This window comes from Gallus gallus, chromosome 2 (genome assembly GCF_016699485.2).
Source record: "Gallus gallus isolate bGalGal1 chromosome 2, bGalGal1.mat.broiler.GRCg7b, whole genome shotgun sequence".
Taxonomy (NCBI): domain Eukaryota; kingdom Metazoa; phylum Chordata; class Aves; order Galliformes; family Phasianidae; genus Gallus; species Gallus gallus.
The window spans coordinates 137,742,817-137,759,550 of NC_052533.1; the positions used below are offsets into that span (position 1 = coordinate 137,742,817).

Genomic DNA, 16,734 nt, shown 5'->3' on the forward strand with positions numbered 1-16,734 from the left:
TAGAATTCATAGTGTCTTGATGTATGGCAAAAGAAGGTGATGACAGTGCCTTCTGATGGGATACAGGCAGTATGGAGCAATAGCAAGTAACAAAGAAGGAAAACCCCTTCGAGTGATAGCTCAAGAGGAGCATGATCTCTATTCAGAGAGATGCTACTCCCTCAGCTGCTAACCCTTAAATGAGGATGAGGAAAGATAGATCCCAGCTCCAACCCTTCTGGTCACTCAGGTGCTTTGTATGTAGCTGCAGTGCCTGGATTAGCCATGTCTTCTCACCTGGTGCTCAACCACTGGTTCAGGCTGTGACCTGGCAAATCTGTTCCACCTGTTTTGTTTAAAATTGACAACTTGGGTTTTTGTTAGCCAATAGTATAAAGGGATAAATGTTGATACTTTCATTAATTCATTCCATCTGTCTTTAGCTATCCATTTTAAGTACTGTTATACCTTGAGGCTTGGAGCCTTCCTGTAATTTCATGGTATTCTGGGCTGTTTTGCATTTTGTATAGTCTGCTTGGAAGAGAATGACTATTTGAATTGGTGTGTGTTGGCTGTAGGACAGCTTTTGTACCACAAATCAGCAAATAATTCTGTTGTTAGTGACATTTGTACAGAAAGAGATAACTGTGAAAAATCTGTAGCAATTTTGCCAAGTTGTGGATGTATACCAGGAAATAAAATGAACAATAAATATGAATTCAGGTGTAAGTTTGGGGTAAATGATTGTCATTTTAGGCAAGCATTAATAGAGGAAGCGTAAAAATAGTCCTGACTTGACTACCCCGTTATTGTAACTTCTGTTTTAGCGCCTTGAGTTCATAACTCTGCCCTGATTGATTACAGTTTGAATCAGCAATGAGGCACCTGAGCATGACCAGTTTGATCTCATGTTAGAAAAGAGAAATGGAACTCTTGCTGGTCTCTTTATGTTTTGTTACCTAATTTGCAGGGAGACTTTTCGGCATAATAGCCCTCTTTCCATTATAAAAAGAGTTCATGAAGTCACATGCACTTAAGTTCATAATTATGAGATGTGGATATTCAGCCAGCTAATTTTAATGTGATGTATATGGGCCTTTGAAAAATAAAAATTACAGCCTTGAACTGGGCTTTCTGTGGGTAAAAGATGTAATATTGCAAAATGTATAATCTCTGGGCGGTGAGGGTAAGCACTTGTGGAGAAATGCTTACTGAACTCAACGTGTTTAGCCTAGATAGCAAGGAGATTTAACTACAGTATGCAACTTTGATGGTATGTTGTGGCAGTAGCTAAAAGTATATGCAGAGAGTTCAGAATGCATTCCTTAGATATGAATTAGAAACAAGATTAGAATAAAGTTTGATTAGATAACGCAATGGCACTCTTCCAGCACTTGCAGAGCATTTGATTTTGATGTTGAGTTAGGTTGGCTTGCAGACTGAAAGGTCTGAGTGCTTTGGAGAGCAAGCTGGCTTTGTAGCTGGAGTCTGGCTGGAGGGTGCTCAGCAGATAACGCTGTCCCTGCCTGAAGGAAGAGGGAGTGCTTTGAGTCTCTCTTGCCAGGAATCTCCACGGCTGTCCTGACAACTGAAACAAAAGTAGCAGGGGGGTTTGCAGAGCCAGTAGTGGACAGTGCCATCTGAATCTTTCAGAACTTAATATCAGCACTACAGTTTGATTCTTCTTCTTCTTATAGTGCTGTTGCACTAATGGATTGCTGGGATTTGGGACAGTGAGTTGTGGGGTGGTTATCAGAATAGGTAGTGAAATCTTTCCTAATTTCTCATTTCCTGTTAAGACCAAGTCAGCTGGGGTGTTCTGACTGCTCTGTGACAGTATGTGTCATAAAGAAACATTGAACGTGCTGGGATTCCTGCCATGGTGAACTGTAAAACCTTGCATCCTCATAGAGAAACCCACAGCTTCGCATCAGATGTACCCAAGGTCTGTTCTGCATTAGCTTCTTACTGGGGGGCCGAAGAGATCTTAGCTCACCAGGGGAGTGAGCTAGGAGCAGAGGAGCTGTGTGCAGAGGGTAGTTGCAGTGTCCACTATAGGGTTGCAACTGTTTTCTAGAGTCAAATACAACAACACGTAATGTAAATTTTCTTTTAAATCTCCTCTGGGAGCTGGATGTATGAGTAGCTGGCAACAAGGTGGGAGACTTCCTCTTAGCTCTCAATAACTAGAGCTATGACTTGATCTGCAGGTAGAAAACTTTCTCCAGTATCTGTCAAAGATCAGAAGTAGGGGATAGATGTCATTGATGTATATACAGTCCACCAGTCTCATCTGTGCATCTGTAGTACCTTCAAGGGCAAGCTGTGAGCATGTGTTACTGACAGAAACATTCAGAGTTTTCACAATGTATATAACATATGTACCTTCATGTGCATGAAAGATCAAGAGCAGGGAGATGATTGTGAACATCACTGAGACTGAAAGCAGGCTGGCAGATGGGCAGAACAGTCAGGACGTAAAGAACATGGGGCAGATTGTCTTTACAGATAACGTCCCTCTTTCCTGAGCTGTGTTCCATCCCTTTGTGCCTTATTTCAATGCATTTCTCAAGTTCAGTAAGATCAGTTGAAGCGTTATTATTCTTTGTCTAAGACTGTTTGAACTTAGGAGAGATGGCTTTATTATACTCTTGGTGTTTAACAATGCACTTTTCTTCCCCTAAGAAAATGATTTAGGCCACTGTAGTTTCTTTATGTCATGGATATGATTCATATTGGCCATGGGAGGAGAGTGACAGTTACTTGCTGCACAAACCTTTCCTGTGATTCATGGAGTGCCATTTATGTCAGCCTTGAAGGAGACACTTCATATGCATCCTAGCAGGAAGGAAAAAGAGCCTGAACACAGTTACCAGATAGGATATGGAAATTGGGTGGGAGGGAAGGCAGAGGGGAGAGGGAAATGTTGCATGGATGCCAAAATTCTGTCTGTGTTATCCATTTACCTACTTAATGGAAAATGGATATGTACCAAGCTTACATGTAATTAAGGGAAACATCGTAACTGTAATTGCCACATTCACAAAATAGTACGGCTTATTATATAACTTTTTTGGGTAAATATATCTTAGCACTCTTCCTGCCATCTCTGGGATCCGTCACTGTTCCATATGGTGTGCAGTTCCTAGCCCTGAGTGATGTGTTTCGGCAAGTTTCAGGTGTTGCAGCTAAGCTGGGATGGCCGTGGACAACGCTTTGTCTTTGCTTTGTGCACTGAGAGATTTTTGTGCTCCAACATGCAAATGTAGTTAGCAACTTAAGAAGTGTACTAGCTTGCCAAATAGGAAATGATCTTCCTTTATTTGCACACACATGCACAAAATTTAAAGGGCTATGCCATGATTTTCTTCCTAAAAATAACAATGCAGATTGGCTACTTAAGCTGCTCATAAAGGAGAATTCTCCATTAAATGGCTGTTCCTAATGCCACGTGAGGCTCACTTTCATGGCTTCCAGCTGCATCTCATGGTTTTTCTCTATACCTGAAAGTGCAAATAGGAATAAATGGGAGCAGGAGAAGAAGAAATTTATATTTCCTGATTCCTGAAGGCGGAAATGTAATTAATTTCCTGGACAGGTTAGGGGCTTGTGGCTGTTGGTCCTCTAACCACCGGCAGCACCTGTGTCAGAAGGCAGTGCTGTGCCCGGGGCACCTACAATGAGTCCTTGTCCAGCTGAGGAGATGCATAGCAGTGTCAGAATGGGAAAGCAGAGGTGTAGTTAGAGACGAAAGGAGTGACATTAGGAACAATAAAGAGGAGAATAAAAGTGGATGTGAATTGCTAAGCACGTGTTCTATGTGTTCATTGATTTTTCCCTGGCAATTAAAATGTGACTGTCTGATTCACCAATATTACTCAGTTTTCCATTATGGCTTGGCTTATAAAATGCTGTCTCAATTTTGATTTCACATGAGCTGTGTTTACTGGGGACAATGGGCTCGAGCTATGGCTGTGGACTATACCACACTGAAAGGGCATTTAAGTTTCTTGTGAATTTTTCTGAGGCAATGTGATGAGTCATGAAATACAGCTTTTGCAGAAAATATCCTGATTGCCTAATGACTAGGTGTTGGTAGCTGAAATTACACACACTCTCTCTGGTTCACATGAAACCAGGGAAGTGTCCTTCTGAGTAAGCTGTTTGTTCAAGTTACCCAAGAAATGTCAAGGTTTACGGTTGCAAAATAGGAAAGAAGTATGTGTTGGAGGAGCTTGGAAACACCTGCTGTGTAATGCCTCACGGCATTAACTGCACCATCTGTAAAGAAAAAGTGCCGCCTGAAATGTGTACAGCTGATCATCCATGTGCAACGTGCTTTGTTTTGCAGATGATGAAGAGGATGTTAGAAGTATGGAGAATGTCATGTTAGAGTATGCTGCATTGGACAGAGAGCTTAATCATTACATGAGAGCAATTGAAGAAACAGTAGATCAGGTAAACTCAACTTCTGTAAAGGTTATTAAACTATATCCTTATATAAGTATTGTCCTTTAATAGATACAAACGCTACATTAAAGTGCCGTAGCTGGAAAAATAGGCCCTTGAACAGTATGAAATACTGAGGTCAGCAGTCCAGCTGTTCACCCCTGAGTGCACATTTGTGTGCTGCTGCTTTCCACATAACCCCTGCACAGGGGGAGCAGCGCTGCAGCACTTAGCGTGGCCGTGGGTGCTGCCATGGGCTCCAGTGGTGGCAGCTCCGCGCTCTGAGGAAGATGGAGGCGGCACAGTGAGGGGGTGGCCCATTTCAGGAGCTGCTAAGTGGCTGTGGCAGCAGAGGGACCGACGATGCCTGATTTCCACGGTCTTTGGGCCCACGTGGGTTTGCTGATGCTTAGTAAGGGTGAGTTTGTTAATTGTTCTCCCAGTTCGCTGCCTGAACCCTCATTTTTGCAAGAGCCGGGGCATATCAGTGTTTTCAGTGGTTTCCAGCTCAGTGCACGGCAGTTGCACAAGAGGAGCTATGAACCCAGCGGTGCTTGCGCAACCTCCCTCTCGAGCGAGCTGCGCTCATCAACGGGTGCGCGGCCCAGAGGAGTCCCGGGCCCGCCGGAGCCGCGAGGGGGCGCCGTGGCCGCGCGGTGCCGGAAGCCCGCGCTGCGTCCCGCTCCCGACCCGGCGGGTGGCCCCGTGTGTCCATCGGCGCAGCCTGGCCCGCGGCCAACGGAGCACCGGCAGCGCAGGTACAGGGACAGATCCACACAAACACAGAGTGTATGTCACTTCTGCCTACTGCCTGAGGGCGGGAAGGCCCCACAGAGGGACCTGGATAGGCTGGATCGATGGGCTGAGGCCAACTGGATGAAGTTCAACAAGCTCTGGTGACAGGTCCTGCACTTTGGTCACTACAACCCCAGGCAACGCTACAGGCCTGTGGCAGAACCGGATGGAAAGGATTTGAGAGTGCTGGTTGACAGTTGGCTGAACGTGAGCCAGCAGTGTGCCCAGGTGGCCAACAGCATCCTGGCTTGTATGAGTGCGGCCAGCAAGTGAGGCTGCACCTTGAGAGCCATGTTCAGTTTTGGCTCCCTCACTACAAGAAAGACATGGAAGGCGCTGTGGTGTGTCCAGAGAAGGGCAGCGAAACTTTGAGGGGTCTGGAGTACAAATCTTATGGGGAGGGGCCGAGGGAACTGGGATTGTTCAGTCATAGAAGAGGAGGCTCCAGGGAGACCTTACTGCTGTCTACAACTGCCTGAAAGGAGATGGTGGTGAGGTGGGGGTCGTCTTCCCAGGTAACAGTGGTAGGACAAGCAGGAAAGGCCTCAAGTTGTGCCAGAGAATGTTTATGTTGAGTGTTTCTTCTCAGAAAGAGTGGTGAGCCATTGGAATGTACTGCCCAGGGGAGTCCCTGGAGGTGTTCAACAGCTGTGTAGATGTGGCAGTCAGGGACATGGTGTAGTGGGCGTGGTGGTGATGGGCTGATGGTTGTTCTAGGTGGTGTTAGTGGTCTTTTCCAACCTTAATGATTCTGTGATACATGAGGGGAAGTTCAAGCTGGACATTAGGAAAAGTTTTCGTGCTGTGAGTGCAGTCAGACGTCAGAATGGGCTTCCTAGCAAGGTGGTTGGTCCCCCATGGCTGTCAGTGTTCAGGAGGTGTTGGGATACTGCCCACAGTAGTGTGCTTTGAATTTTGGCTAGCCCTGAAGCAGTCAGATTGTTGCCCTGGAGGAGCTTTTAATGACCCTTCCAACTGAACTGCTCTACTCTACTCCTACCCTATCCTACCCTACTCTATCCTATCCCAATGCTTGGAGAACTCGTCTTTCAAAGTAACGCATTTTGACATCTGCTAATAGACACTCAGGTGTCAATTCTACAGGGACTTCTCTGGAGAAAGCAGAAGCATGTCCCTAATTTCCCTTCAAGATACTAAATCTGTGCTTCAAAGGATTAAGGCGTTGGAGCATGTCATGTTGTTTGTTTGTTAGTTTTCTTGCTCTTTTTAAAACAAAAGGAGGAGAGCAGAGCTATGCAGCGTTGTACTCATTCCGTTCTGAGAAATGGCTGAGTTTTTTGTTTTGTAGGAAGGTTTTCCTTTAAGCATCCTGAGTCAGATGCTAGGCTGAAAAATGATCATTCAAATAATCAAACATTGCATGTTCAGAAGGAGCTGGAAAATATGTCTACATCAGCAAACGTCAGACAGCATACGCACTGTTCCTTGTGGAGCCTTTAAATATATCTTTCAACGTACGTCACCATAGCTGCAGTCCTCCTAGCCTATACTTCTTAGGAATGGGACAGTTCAGAATGGTTCGCTTTTATTGGAAGTATTAATGATTTTTAAAGCTTTCCTAATAAAACATAGCATAGTCCTCACATCATTAGAGGTTAATGATGTAGAACTGAAATATGGTAGGTTTATATTTTAATTGTAAACTGTTAACTAATTAACGTGTTATTGTTGAAACACTATAATAAGAATTTGCAGTAATCTTGTGTTAGAAGTATAAAGAGGGAGAGTATAAAGGCCTGTGCCTTAACTAGCAAAGCACTCAAACCCTGCTTACTTAATACGCATTTTCTCACAGTCTTCAAGTTATCCATGGGCTTAACTGCTTGCTGAAGCAGCAGTAATGTGGGCCTTGGTAGGTCAATAATACATGCATGACTGTTAGGACTGGATGAAGCAGCATCAACCTGCACTCATGTAAAAAAAAAAAAATAAAAATCCTGGAAGGTTGATTTTCTTTTTTTTTCTTCTTTTTTTTTTTCTTTTGCCTCCCTCATTTAGCTCATTTATATTGTGTCAGAGATCCTTGCTTGCTAAAACAAACTCCTATCCTGTTTGTTCATTCCTAAGACTTTAAATGTGCAGCTCCAAGACATTTAGCACATGTAAGGGTCTGTATGGATTATAAAGCCAGTGAAGGTTGATCTCAGCCTCTAGCCACACTTCTCCTATCTCTGGGCCCTACTTCACTGGGAATTTTCTGTGCTTTCCACTGCCAGTATGCTGAGCAAACCTTTGAGTGTAAGAGAAACAAATGTGTATGATGCAGAACAATATATATGAAGTAGAACAGATACATGAATAGTTCTCTAACTAGTAACAGTTCATGCTTTGTGCTGGAGGTTAGCTGTATGCAGTGCCTCCAGAACTGCACAGTGTATTTCCAGTTACCTGTCAGAAACCAATTTCAGATTTACTTTTGGGATACAGAGATACTGTTGCTGAATTTAGGGCAGCACCTGGAGGTAGCTGTAGAAAGGGTTGGGTTTAAAATAGCCTCTGCTGGCTTGCTCCCTGGTGCCATCTGAACTCCTTGCCTGAGGGCATTCTGCGGGAAGCTGCAGCAGGTCATTGGGTTTCATAAGCTGACTGCTTTTTGTATAATGTCTTAACAGTATTTGTCTCAAACTGGAAAACGTGTTTTATCTGATTACTCGGCTGTCATTTTATCAGATCTGTAGTTTCTTCAGGCAGCTGTGAATCTGAAAGTGGGTTATATTCTCTTTTACCTTCTAATCACTTGCCTGTAGTCCATGTCCAACTGGAAGTTAGAAAGGTAAGGAGACAGCATCAGTTAAAATTCCAGATTGATTATTTTATTATGCGTACGTTTAAATGACTGTCAAGGAGGTACTGCACAAAAGAAGTATGTCATGTAAATGACAAAGAACTGGCGTGTGGATACGGCCGCGTGTTCTTGAAAGCTGAGTTTTTGTTGGTTTGTGCTGCAGTCAGTAGAATGCTGAAGGTGAAATATATCAGCATCCTCTTCTGGTTGAATCAGCAGCCTGCTGAGTAAGAAATGAGCAATTGAATCACAGTGTTTCCAGCAGTAGGCTGTGGGAAACCCTTTGTCTGTGGAAACTCCCTGTGCCACTGGATTTTCTTGTACCTGTGGAATGACTGGACTCCTACTGCTGCTGCCTTTTTGATTTTTAACAAATATGTTTTTAAAAAGTTTCCTAACGTTTGGGTCCTTTCCAAGCAAAGTCAGGACAGTACTCATATTTTTTCGTGTAGCAACAGCAGCAAGGGAAGACTGATGGGGCTGGAGTATGTCTTGCTGACTGCTTTATATGTGGGAGTGCACCAGAGTGATTGGGACCCAGTCTGCCTTGGCCATCTCAAGCATCCACTGCTCTGGGAGAGCTCCCGGGTGCTCAGTGCTAGCATATTGTGCCTGCTCTCTCATTGCTTTCTAGGTTAGAAGGGGTGTTGGCTGTGGACTCCCATTGCTCACTCTTCATTTCAAGCATTTGGCTCTTCAAGGGGCTGCAGGAGCTGGGGTAAATTTTCTGAATTTCCCAGATTTCTCTAAATAAAGTGAATCATAAGATTCTCTACATCTGTCTAGAAAGCAGGGAAGACCTAACTAGTTCCCCTAATGTTGCATTATTCCAGCCTCTCTTTTCTTCTACACTCCCATGTCTCATCATCGTCGTTAAATTTGGCAGGAAAAGAGAACCTGGCATTTTTTACCCTGAGAGGAATGTTGAGTTTGATAGTGACACTGCTGGCAAGGGTGACTTAGTTCTTCCTGTTGTAAGTTACTGCTTTGCCAAACAAGCATCTGTCTTGCTTGTATTGTGTCTACCTTTTGCTAAATCTCAGTGCTGTGAGGAAGTATGAAATCTAAACCTGGGTGATGTGGAAGGAAAACATAAGAGATGTGTTTAAGAAAAGTTTTATGGTTCATACTTCAGGAATGGCTGAGAACAGGAAGAGAAAGATAGAAGGGCAGAGGGCGTGGGCTTGGGAAGTATTGTATTCATGTAGAGGGATCAGTAAGTGGCTGATTGAAAGACTACTCAGAAAGCTGTGGTGTTAAGTTAGGGGGAAAAAGAAGCAGGATATTAGAAGCTGTTTTGATGCTTTGGTTTTATCCCTGCTTCTTTCACAGCTTTCCCATGCTGCTTTAGGTGGGTGATTTATATCAACCAGTCTGTGGCAGCTGATGTATGTCATCTTTGCTTTGATTGTCCTGCATGGAAACCAGTGTGAGCACTTGAGCTCAGTTTGGTTATAGTTTGAACACACAAAGTGAATTAATAATGTTTTTTTTTTTTTCCTGTTTTTTGTCTATCAAGGAGCATACAGCTTGCATAGGTGTGAATCTTGCACACAAGTTGAAGTCTGGATGGTCCATTTAGCGCTATGTGATGTTCCATTTTTTGAGGCATTCAGTCTTCCCTTGACAAAGACGAGCGGTGCACCTGTGTTCTGTCTCTACAAAATAGGCAGGAAGTACTCTAAACTCTTAACATTTGTTTTGTATTCTTGGTGATAGTTCCCTTTTAGACCAGCAGCTTCATTGCAGGGGGTGGAGGAGAAGTTTGTTCATTTTGCTAGTAATGTAAAGCAGATCACTTTGTATAGGGATCTGTGATCTTCATGGCCCAGTGTGTGGGTTTTAATCCTGCAGAGCATTAATCCCTTTCAGTGATGCAGGCTGTCTTTACTCTGAGAAGCAGCTTCTGGTTGATTTAAGCACATGTGTAAAAAAGGAAAGGATCCTATGTAAAACTGTACTGTACAGGAAAGTCCATGGGCATTGTTTGACTCAGAAACTGTTCAGAAGAATTCTGATTGCTTCACTTAGGACATAATGTTCCAGTGGCTGGGGCAGTCCTCCCTAGTCTGAGAAAAATGGTAGAGATTTGGAAGTATCATCAGTGACACCTGCTACCCATTAACGGGCAGGACTGTGCCTCAAAATCAGATTGTCCTGTTGTCTTCTTATGAAGGGCTAAGTAACAGGAAACCCTCATTTCATATATATACATACATATATATATATAAAGTTAATTCAGGGCTCTGTGGCACTGCACAGTGATTGGCAATGTGATAGCCACTGAAGTGCTGTCACTGAAACTATTTTTGACACGAAACTTCCTAGGGCCTCACTGGATCTGACCGAGGCTCAATAAGCAGCGTGATTTGGCACTCATACTTTCTTAATGAGCACTTTGCTTTTCTTTTTCTTCTTGCTGCACTGTCATGACAGCACGTTTTAGGGCAAAAGCCACAGGTGATGTCTGTATCTGTAACTGTGACCTTTACTATTCCAGCTGACTTCAGAGCGTTTGCACTGTTTGAAACGTGCAGTGCATCAGTGTTTCTTAATTCACAAATATTATATGCTTGTCCTGACAATTTTGAGTTGCTCATTTCCTCCAAAAAGTCCTCTGCTACACAGACACTGCTGAGAAGGATGTCTCTGACGTGTGCTCCTGTGAAAAAAGCTTTACTGAAATGGAGAAATCTTTGGGCTGGAAGGAAAAGTAAGCAGAGCTCTTACAGTCCTTCTCTATGTTTATTCTGTCTGTCATTGTAGAAGCCAGTGAATCTGTCTTGAAGTTCACCTATAGTATGACGAACTGCACCATCAGCAGCAACAGGTCAATCCTTTCGTGAAAAATGCTGTGCCTGCACTGTGTTTTTTCTCCCATCAAACAGTAAATAGATTGCTGGGGAATCTCCTTCAACTTTTAAAGTCTTTTTTAACACAGGATGCTTCCATGGCCATTATTTTGGTACATTGCATGCTAATTAAAGTTGCTCTTTGCTGCAGCTTGTTGACTTGCTATCTACTAAGGAAGCCACTTCAGACTAGCTTGTGGAAGCTTATAGACTTCTTATAGAAGAAACAACAAAGTACGGACATTGTGCCAAATCCTTCTCATGACTCGGGCAGGACAAAGTGGGAAACAGTATGCGACTGTAGTTGTGCCTCTGCATAGGTATAATGCCATAAGGCTTAATAAATCATTTGCAGACACACTTAATCCTGGCATTTCATGGCTTTGGAATTCTTTATCGATAATTTTTGAGCTTATTCTTTGCAATTCCTTTGATGTAGTTTATAATCAATAGTGTAATGCTTGTAGTCTCCAAACAGCGGTTCAAACAGTATTGCCCGGTAATGCCCTGCAGAAACTGGGACAAAGATGCATTTCAACACATTTCTAGTGTTTACCTTCTAATATTTACTTTACCTTCTGTGTCTCTCTCTATGTGTTGGGCCAAGCATTTGATAGAAGCTGATTTTTTCTTTCCCCAGAGTTAGTAACCCATGTGTATGGTTCATTACAATAGTATGTTCAGAGCCCACATTTAATAAGCCGCAGTAGAAATACTTGTCTAGTAAGCAGTATATAAAGCAGTAGGAGTAGTGTAGTAGTGTTCTTTGATTTATGTGGGTTATACAACACATCTTCAGTAGTGTCTCGTACCGAGCATAAAAACATGCTGCTTTTTGGAGTCTTAACCCTGGAAGCCCTTGCACATGAACATCTGTATGTTTGACTTCTCTGTGGTAACTTTTGTCAAGCTAAACATGTTCTTAAATACTTGCAGTGTCAACTCTGTATTGCTGAAATGTGTCTTGGCTGTGTGGGTAGGGGTGAAGCACAGGGCCAAAGCTGGTTGTAGAGTGAGGATTTGGGCAAAAAGAAGTGCTTCTCATGTGGAGCTGGGACCTCTGTAGATGGAGTAGCAGCAGTGAGAGTGGTTAGAGCAAATCTGCAAAAGAAACCCTCAGGATTCCATCTTAATTTGAAATCTGTCTTTGCTATGTTGGGCAGTGGTTTTGTCCTGTAGGTAGCAAACTAGCCTGGGATGAAGGAAGGCTAGATACTATTCTCAGGTCTGCTAAGAGCTTATGTGGTTGACCATGACAAATTGCTTTGCTCTGTGCCATGGGCTACGGTCCTGTGTTCATTAATGCCACTTCAGTGCAGTACCAAATCTCCTGGTAGCGAGTTCTCATCAGTTAAGGCAGGTGACGGGATGCCACGCTCCTGCTGGCTGCGTGCTCCTTGTGGAAGGATGGATGCTACCTGATGGGCATAAGTCAGTGCAAAATTAGAATTGGCAGAGAGAGTTGCGCTTCATCAGTGCATCAAGCAGCTGTGGTGTTTTTGATCTTGTTCTACACATACTGAAACTGAATTTACCATCCAGCCCAACCACGATCTCTGTTTCCACATCTGTGAAATGTGAACGGCATCTCAGTCTGTAAAGACAGGTTTTTTTTTTCTATCTCAAGATTTCAAAGCAATTTGTGTTTGGCTTTGTTACGATTTTATTTTAACGCTAGGGATTGTAGTTGGCAGTCTGTGTCTGGGATTCCAGAGGGTCAGAACAGAGAACAACTGAAAGTCCCTGTGGTTTGAATCTCTGCTTTTCTAGGCAATATCTGTGTTTCAGAGGCAACATGAGTTATTGCTGTCTGGCTGAGCTCACTGTAGAGGAGGGAGGTAAAATTATGAAATGTTCTATTGGTAGGTGTTGAGGTAGACAGCCAGTGCAAATTAAAAGGCCATCTCCCTCTTCCATCAGGGATTATTCTTTTTTGTTGTTGATGAAACCTATTGCTGGAAACAGTGGAGCCGTAGCTTCAGTTGATCAACAGTGAAAACAGTCTTTCAAATTAACCACCTCATCTAGAAAGCTCCTGCTGACAGCACAAGGATTTAAATGCTGGGGCTGCTGCTGAGGGGAACGCTGAGGGCTGAATGATTCTCAGCAGTGGGGGGTTTTGACTTGAAGTTAATTTCTCCTGTTAATTGAACACACCCAATTTGATCAGTGTCTTTGGGAAGACGAGTTTGGAATGCTTTCCATAAAATGTCTCTCTCCAAATGTTCAGTATTGTTTTAATTAGTATAATTGTTTCCAGATAGTTGGTGCGTATTTTAATATTCCTCCTCCAAAGTTTAAATGTTAGACGACTCATTCAAAAACATGTGCTCTCTCCTCCTATGTTTTCCTGACCTTATCAATAAAAGTATTAAGTTTCACAGATCTTCCCTCTGCTAAACTCTTAGCAGCTTTATGATAAATCACAGATGAAGTGTTGCTTACAGCATTAATAAATCACACTTTTTTTTGGTGCTGCTACTACCGCGAGTGGTTTTGTTTTTGTTGAAGAACGTCACTTAGGAAGATCTGTTAGAAGTTGTTACTCTCGTTTGTCGTTTCCTCATAGCTTACGGTATTTGGGGGTTTGGTGAGTTATCCAACGCTGTACATCAGCAGGAGTGTGCATGTAACGTATTACATGTAGTTCAGAACGTCCTGTATTCCTATGACTTCATGATATGCATTGTATTGAATGTTTGTCCTTTAGAGAACTGCATATTTAGCGCCTTGGCTAAAATGGGAAGAACTGAAGGTCTGTGGACCATTTCGTTGTTGTTTTTTAGTGTTTGGAGGTTAAAAGCAGCTTTGTGTGGTTGCTTTTATTTCACTAAATGATGACTTTCTCAGGATTTTCAGTGCTTGCGCTCAGCCTATCCTGCAGATGCTGAACTGTCTTTCTTTCTCACCTTTCTCTTTACTCCTGTTGATGGGAGGTAGTGCTTGGAAAGGAAAACAAGAAAAAGCATGACTTGTTTGTGGTTTGCTGCAGTATGCAGCTCTGCCTACTTTAATGCCTATTAAAATTAGAAGTATATACTGCTCAAAAGTGTATATGCATGTAATTATCTTTCCAGCTTGGGATAGATAGGTTTCAGAGAAGACCCAAATCCTGCCAGAAATCAATACCAGATGGCTCAGTATCTCCCGAGTGTGGTCCTGCTGTTGATAACCTACAGTGGGTTACAAACACCGCGCCTGATAATAAAGGTTGGCAAGCTGAACTAATTGCTGGGCTCTCATCTTATTTAGCTAAATGCGTAACCTGACTAAGCTGAAGTGTTTATTTTATCCTTAGACTTGCGCGTTAACGCTTAAGGATGTTTTAAAAGGCACTATGCTCAAAACTTCCCTGTGAAGTGTAATGTTCACATTAATCTAACACACGTTGCACCTGATAGATTCCACAAACACACAGAAGTGAAAAGCTTTGTGATGTTCCTTCTGTTAATTCTGACTTTTTTCTTCAAATGTTTGTGCCTTACTGCATTGCCACTGCTTCAGTATGAACATTTCACAGCGTTTGTTCAACTAGATGCTCATCCTTCGTTCAAAGCTGTTACTATGCTATTTTTTCCCCAGCAGTCTGTCGTGTGGGTTCTCTGTAGAGCAAGGCGAGCTTACAAGGGTTTCTGGAAAGATGGCAGCTCTCGCAGGGCAATCTCACAGGGTGTGGTTTTGTGGTGCGTGGTAGTTGTTGTAATGATGATGTGTGGGCTGTGAATGAAATATTTCTCCATAGATATTTTTATGCTTACTTGAAGGTGATCAAGGGATACAGGTAAAGGCTGGGCTGTGCTAGGGGCAGTTTGGTCCAGTTCAGTAAAACGGTATTAAAACAGAGGGTTTCTGGACTCAGCTGTTAAAATCCCTGCTGTGCCACCTCTACACTCCCTAGAACAACTTCCCACCTTCCCCATCTTGCTCTGTTAAACTCTGCTAACTAATGGAGTCACAGCCCTCATCACCACCTCTTCACCCAGGAGTCACAGAATCACATAGGTTAGAACAGACCTTCAGGACCACTGAGTGCAGCCATCATCCCCCATCACTAAACCATGCCCCTTAGTGCCATGTCCCATATATCTCTTAAGTACCTCCAGGGATACAGGCTCCATCACTTCCCTGGGCATTCCATTCCAATGCTTGAGCACCTTGGTGAAGAAATCCTTACCAACGTCCAAGCTAAACCTGCTCTGGTGCAACTTGAGAGCATTACATCCTGTCCCTTGACACCTGAAAAAAGAGTCCAACACCCTCCTTGCCGCAACTTCCTTTCAGGTAGTTGTAGATTGCTGCCCTCTCCCCTCAGCCTCCTCTGTACTAAAAAACCTCAGTTTCCTCAGCTGCTCCTCATAATTTTTGCTTCTTGATCCCTTCACCAGCTTTACTGCTGTTGTCTGCACACACTCAGGCAACTCATCATCATTCTTGTAGTGAGGAACCCAAAACTGAACACAGTATTGGAGGTGTGTTCACCAGTGCTGAGTACAGATGAGCAAAACCTTTCCTTAAGTCCTGCTTCCATGCTGTTTTTGATGCGGGCCAAGATGCTACTGACCTTCTTGGCCACCTGGGCACACTGCTGGCTCATGTTCAGCCAGCTGTCGAACTGTACCCCAGGTCTTTTTCTGCTAGGCAACTTTCCAGCCAGTCTGCTCCACTTCTGTACTGCTATGTCCCAAGTGCAGTACCCAACAGTAAGACTTGTTGAATGTTACATGATTGGACATGGCATATTGATTATATTCAGTTTGTTGGGCACTTCTTCTCTCTCTGCTTCCCCCCTTGCAGCCTTAGGATTTAGAATCCCTTTCTTGTCCTCTTCTTTCAACCAAAACTGGTGCTGGCTGTTACTGATTTGATGGCATGCACTTGGAGAAGGCTTACAGAAGCATTGGCACTTCCCCATACACAACAGTGCGTGATATCTCCTGGCAGACAAAATCTAACAGAACAGTTGAGATCCTGTTGAGCAATGTCTTACAAGAATCTGACCTACTGGTCAGATTTGCACAGATCTGTCCTAGTCAATTATAGTGGTGTGTGCCTCTGCTAACGCTGTGTTGGCTAATTATTCCTGAAGATAGCTAGTCATCCTCTTTAATCTACCAGTTAAGTTTGCATATGCCTGGCCTCGTTCATCAGTCAGACTTAAAAACATGGATGCAGACAAATGCCATCAACCAGGTTTAGAAAAATATAGTTGTAATGTGCATTAGTGCCCCAAATAAGCCATTTCAAAATCCCACAATACTCATAAGTACTTTAAATCGTTCTTTTTAGTGCTTTTAAGTCTGTTAATTTGTTAATAGAAGAACAGTTTTTTATGGTAAGTAGAAAATCCAGATGAAGTAAAAAGCACCCACAGGATCACAGGTGTGGCTTTACTTCTGTTCAAAGAGAAACTCAATTATTTCAGATAAGAGATGACTATAATAGCAATATGTACAGCCATGGATGGAACAGAAATGCTTATTCATTATGTCTCACATAAAAACAAAGGGCCCTTTAATGAAATTATCTAGCAGCAGGTTTTAAACCAGAAGAGGAAGTAACATTTTACACAGTGAATAATTAAATTGTGGAATTAATTGCCACAGGATGTTACGGAGACCAGAAGCATCAAAGGGTTCAAAAATCCACTGGACAAATTCATGGAATAAAAAATCACTCACAGCTATTAGATACAAATACAGTCACAGTCCTGGGGAATCCCTAAACTGCAGGTTGCAAGGAGTAGGGGAAGTACATGTCGGGGAACAGCTGAATATCTTTTTATTTGTCGCTCTTGTTATACTCCTTCTCCAGGTTTTTGCTGCTGCCAGTGTTAATGATGAGAATGTGCTAGAT

At 43.0% G+C, this 16,734-nt stretch overlaps 1 protein-coding gene across 5 annotated transcripts in view; it reads left to right on the top strand.

The window, feature by feature from the left end:
- NSMCE2 (NSE2/MMS21 homolog, SMC5-SMC6 complex SUMO ligase) overlaps window positions 1-16,734 on the top strand; it is a 126,397-nt gene that overhangs the window by 23,679 nt on the left and 85,984 nt on the right. For 4 of the 5 annotated variants that reach the window (NM_001397729.1, NM_001397730.1, NM_001277463.2 and 1 more), the window contains one exon: window positions 4,331-4,437. The exons of the other annotated variant lie outside the window; for it this stretch is intronic. In NM_001397729.1, the coding sequence (NP_001384658.1) occupies window positions 4,331-4,437 (107 nt within the window). The remainder of the gene's footprint in view (window positions 1-4,330; window positions 4,438-16,734) is intronic. 5 annotated transcript variants of the gene reach the window in all.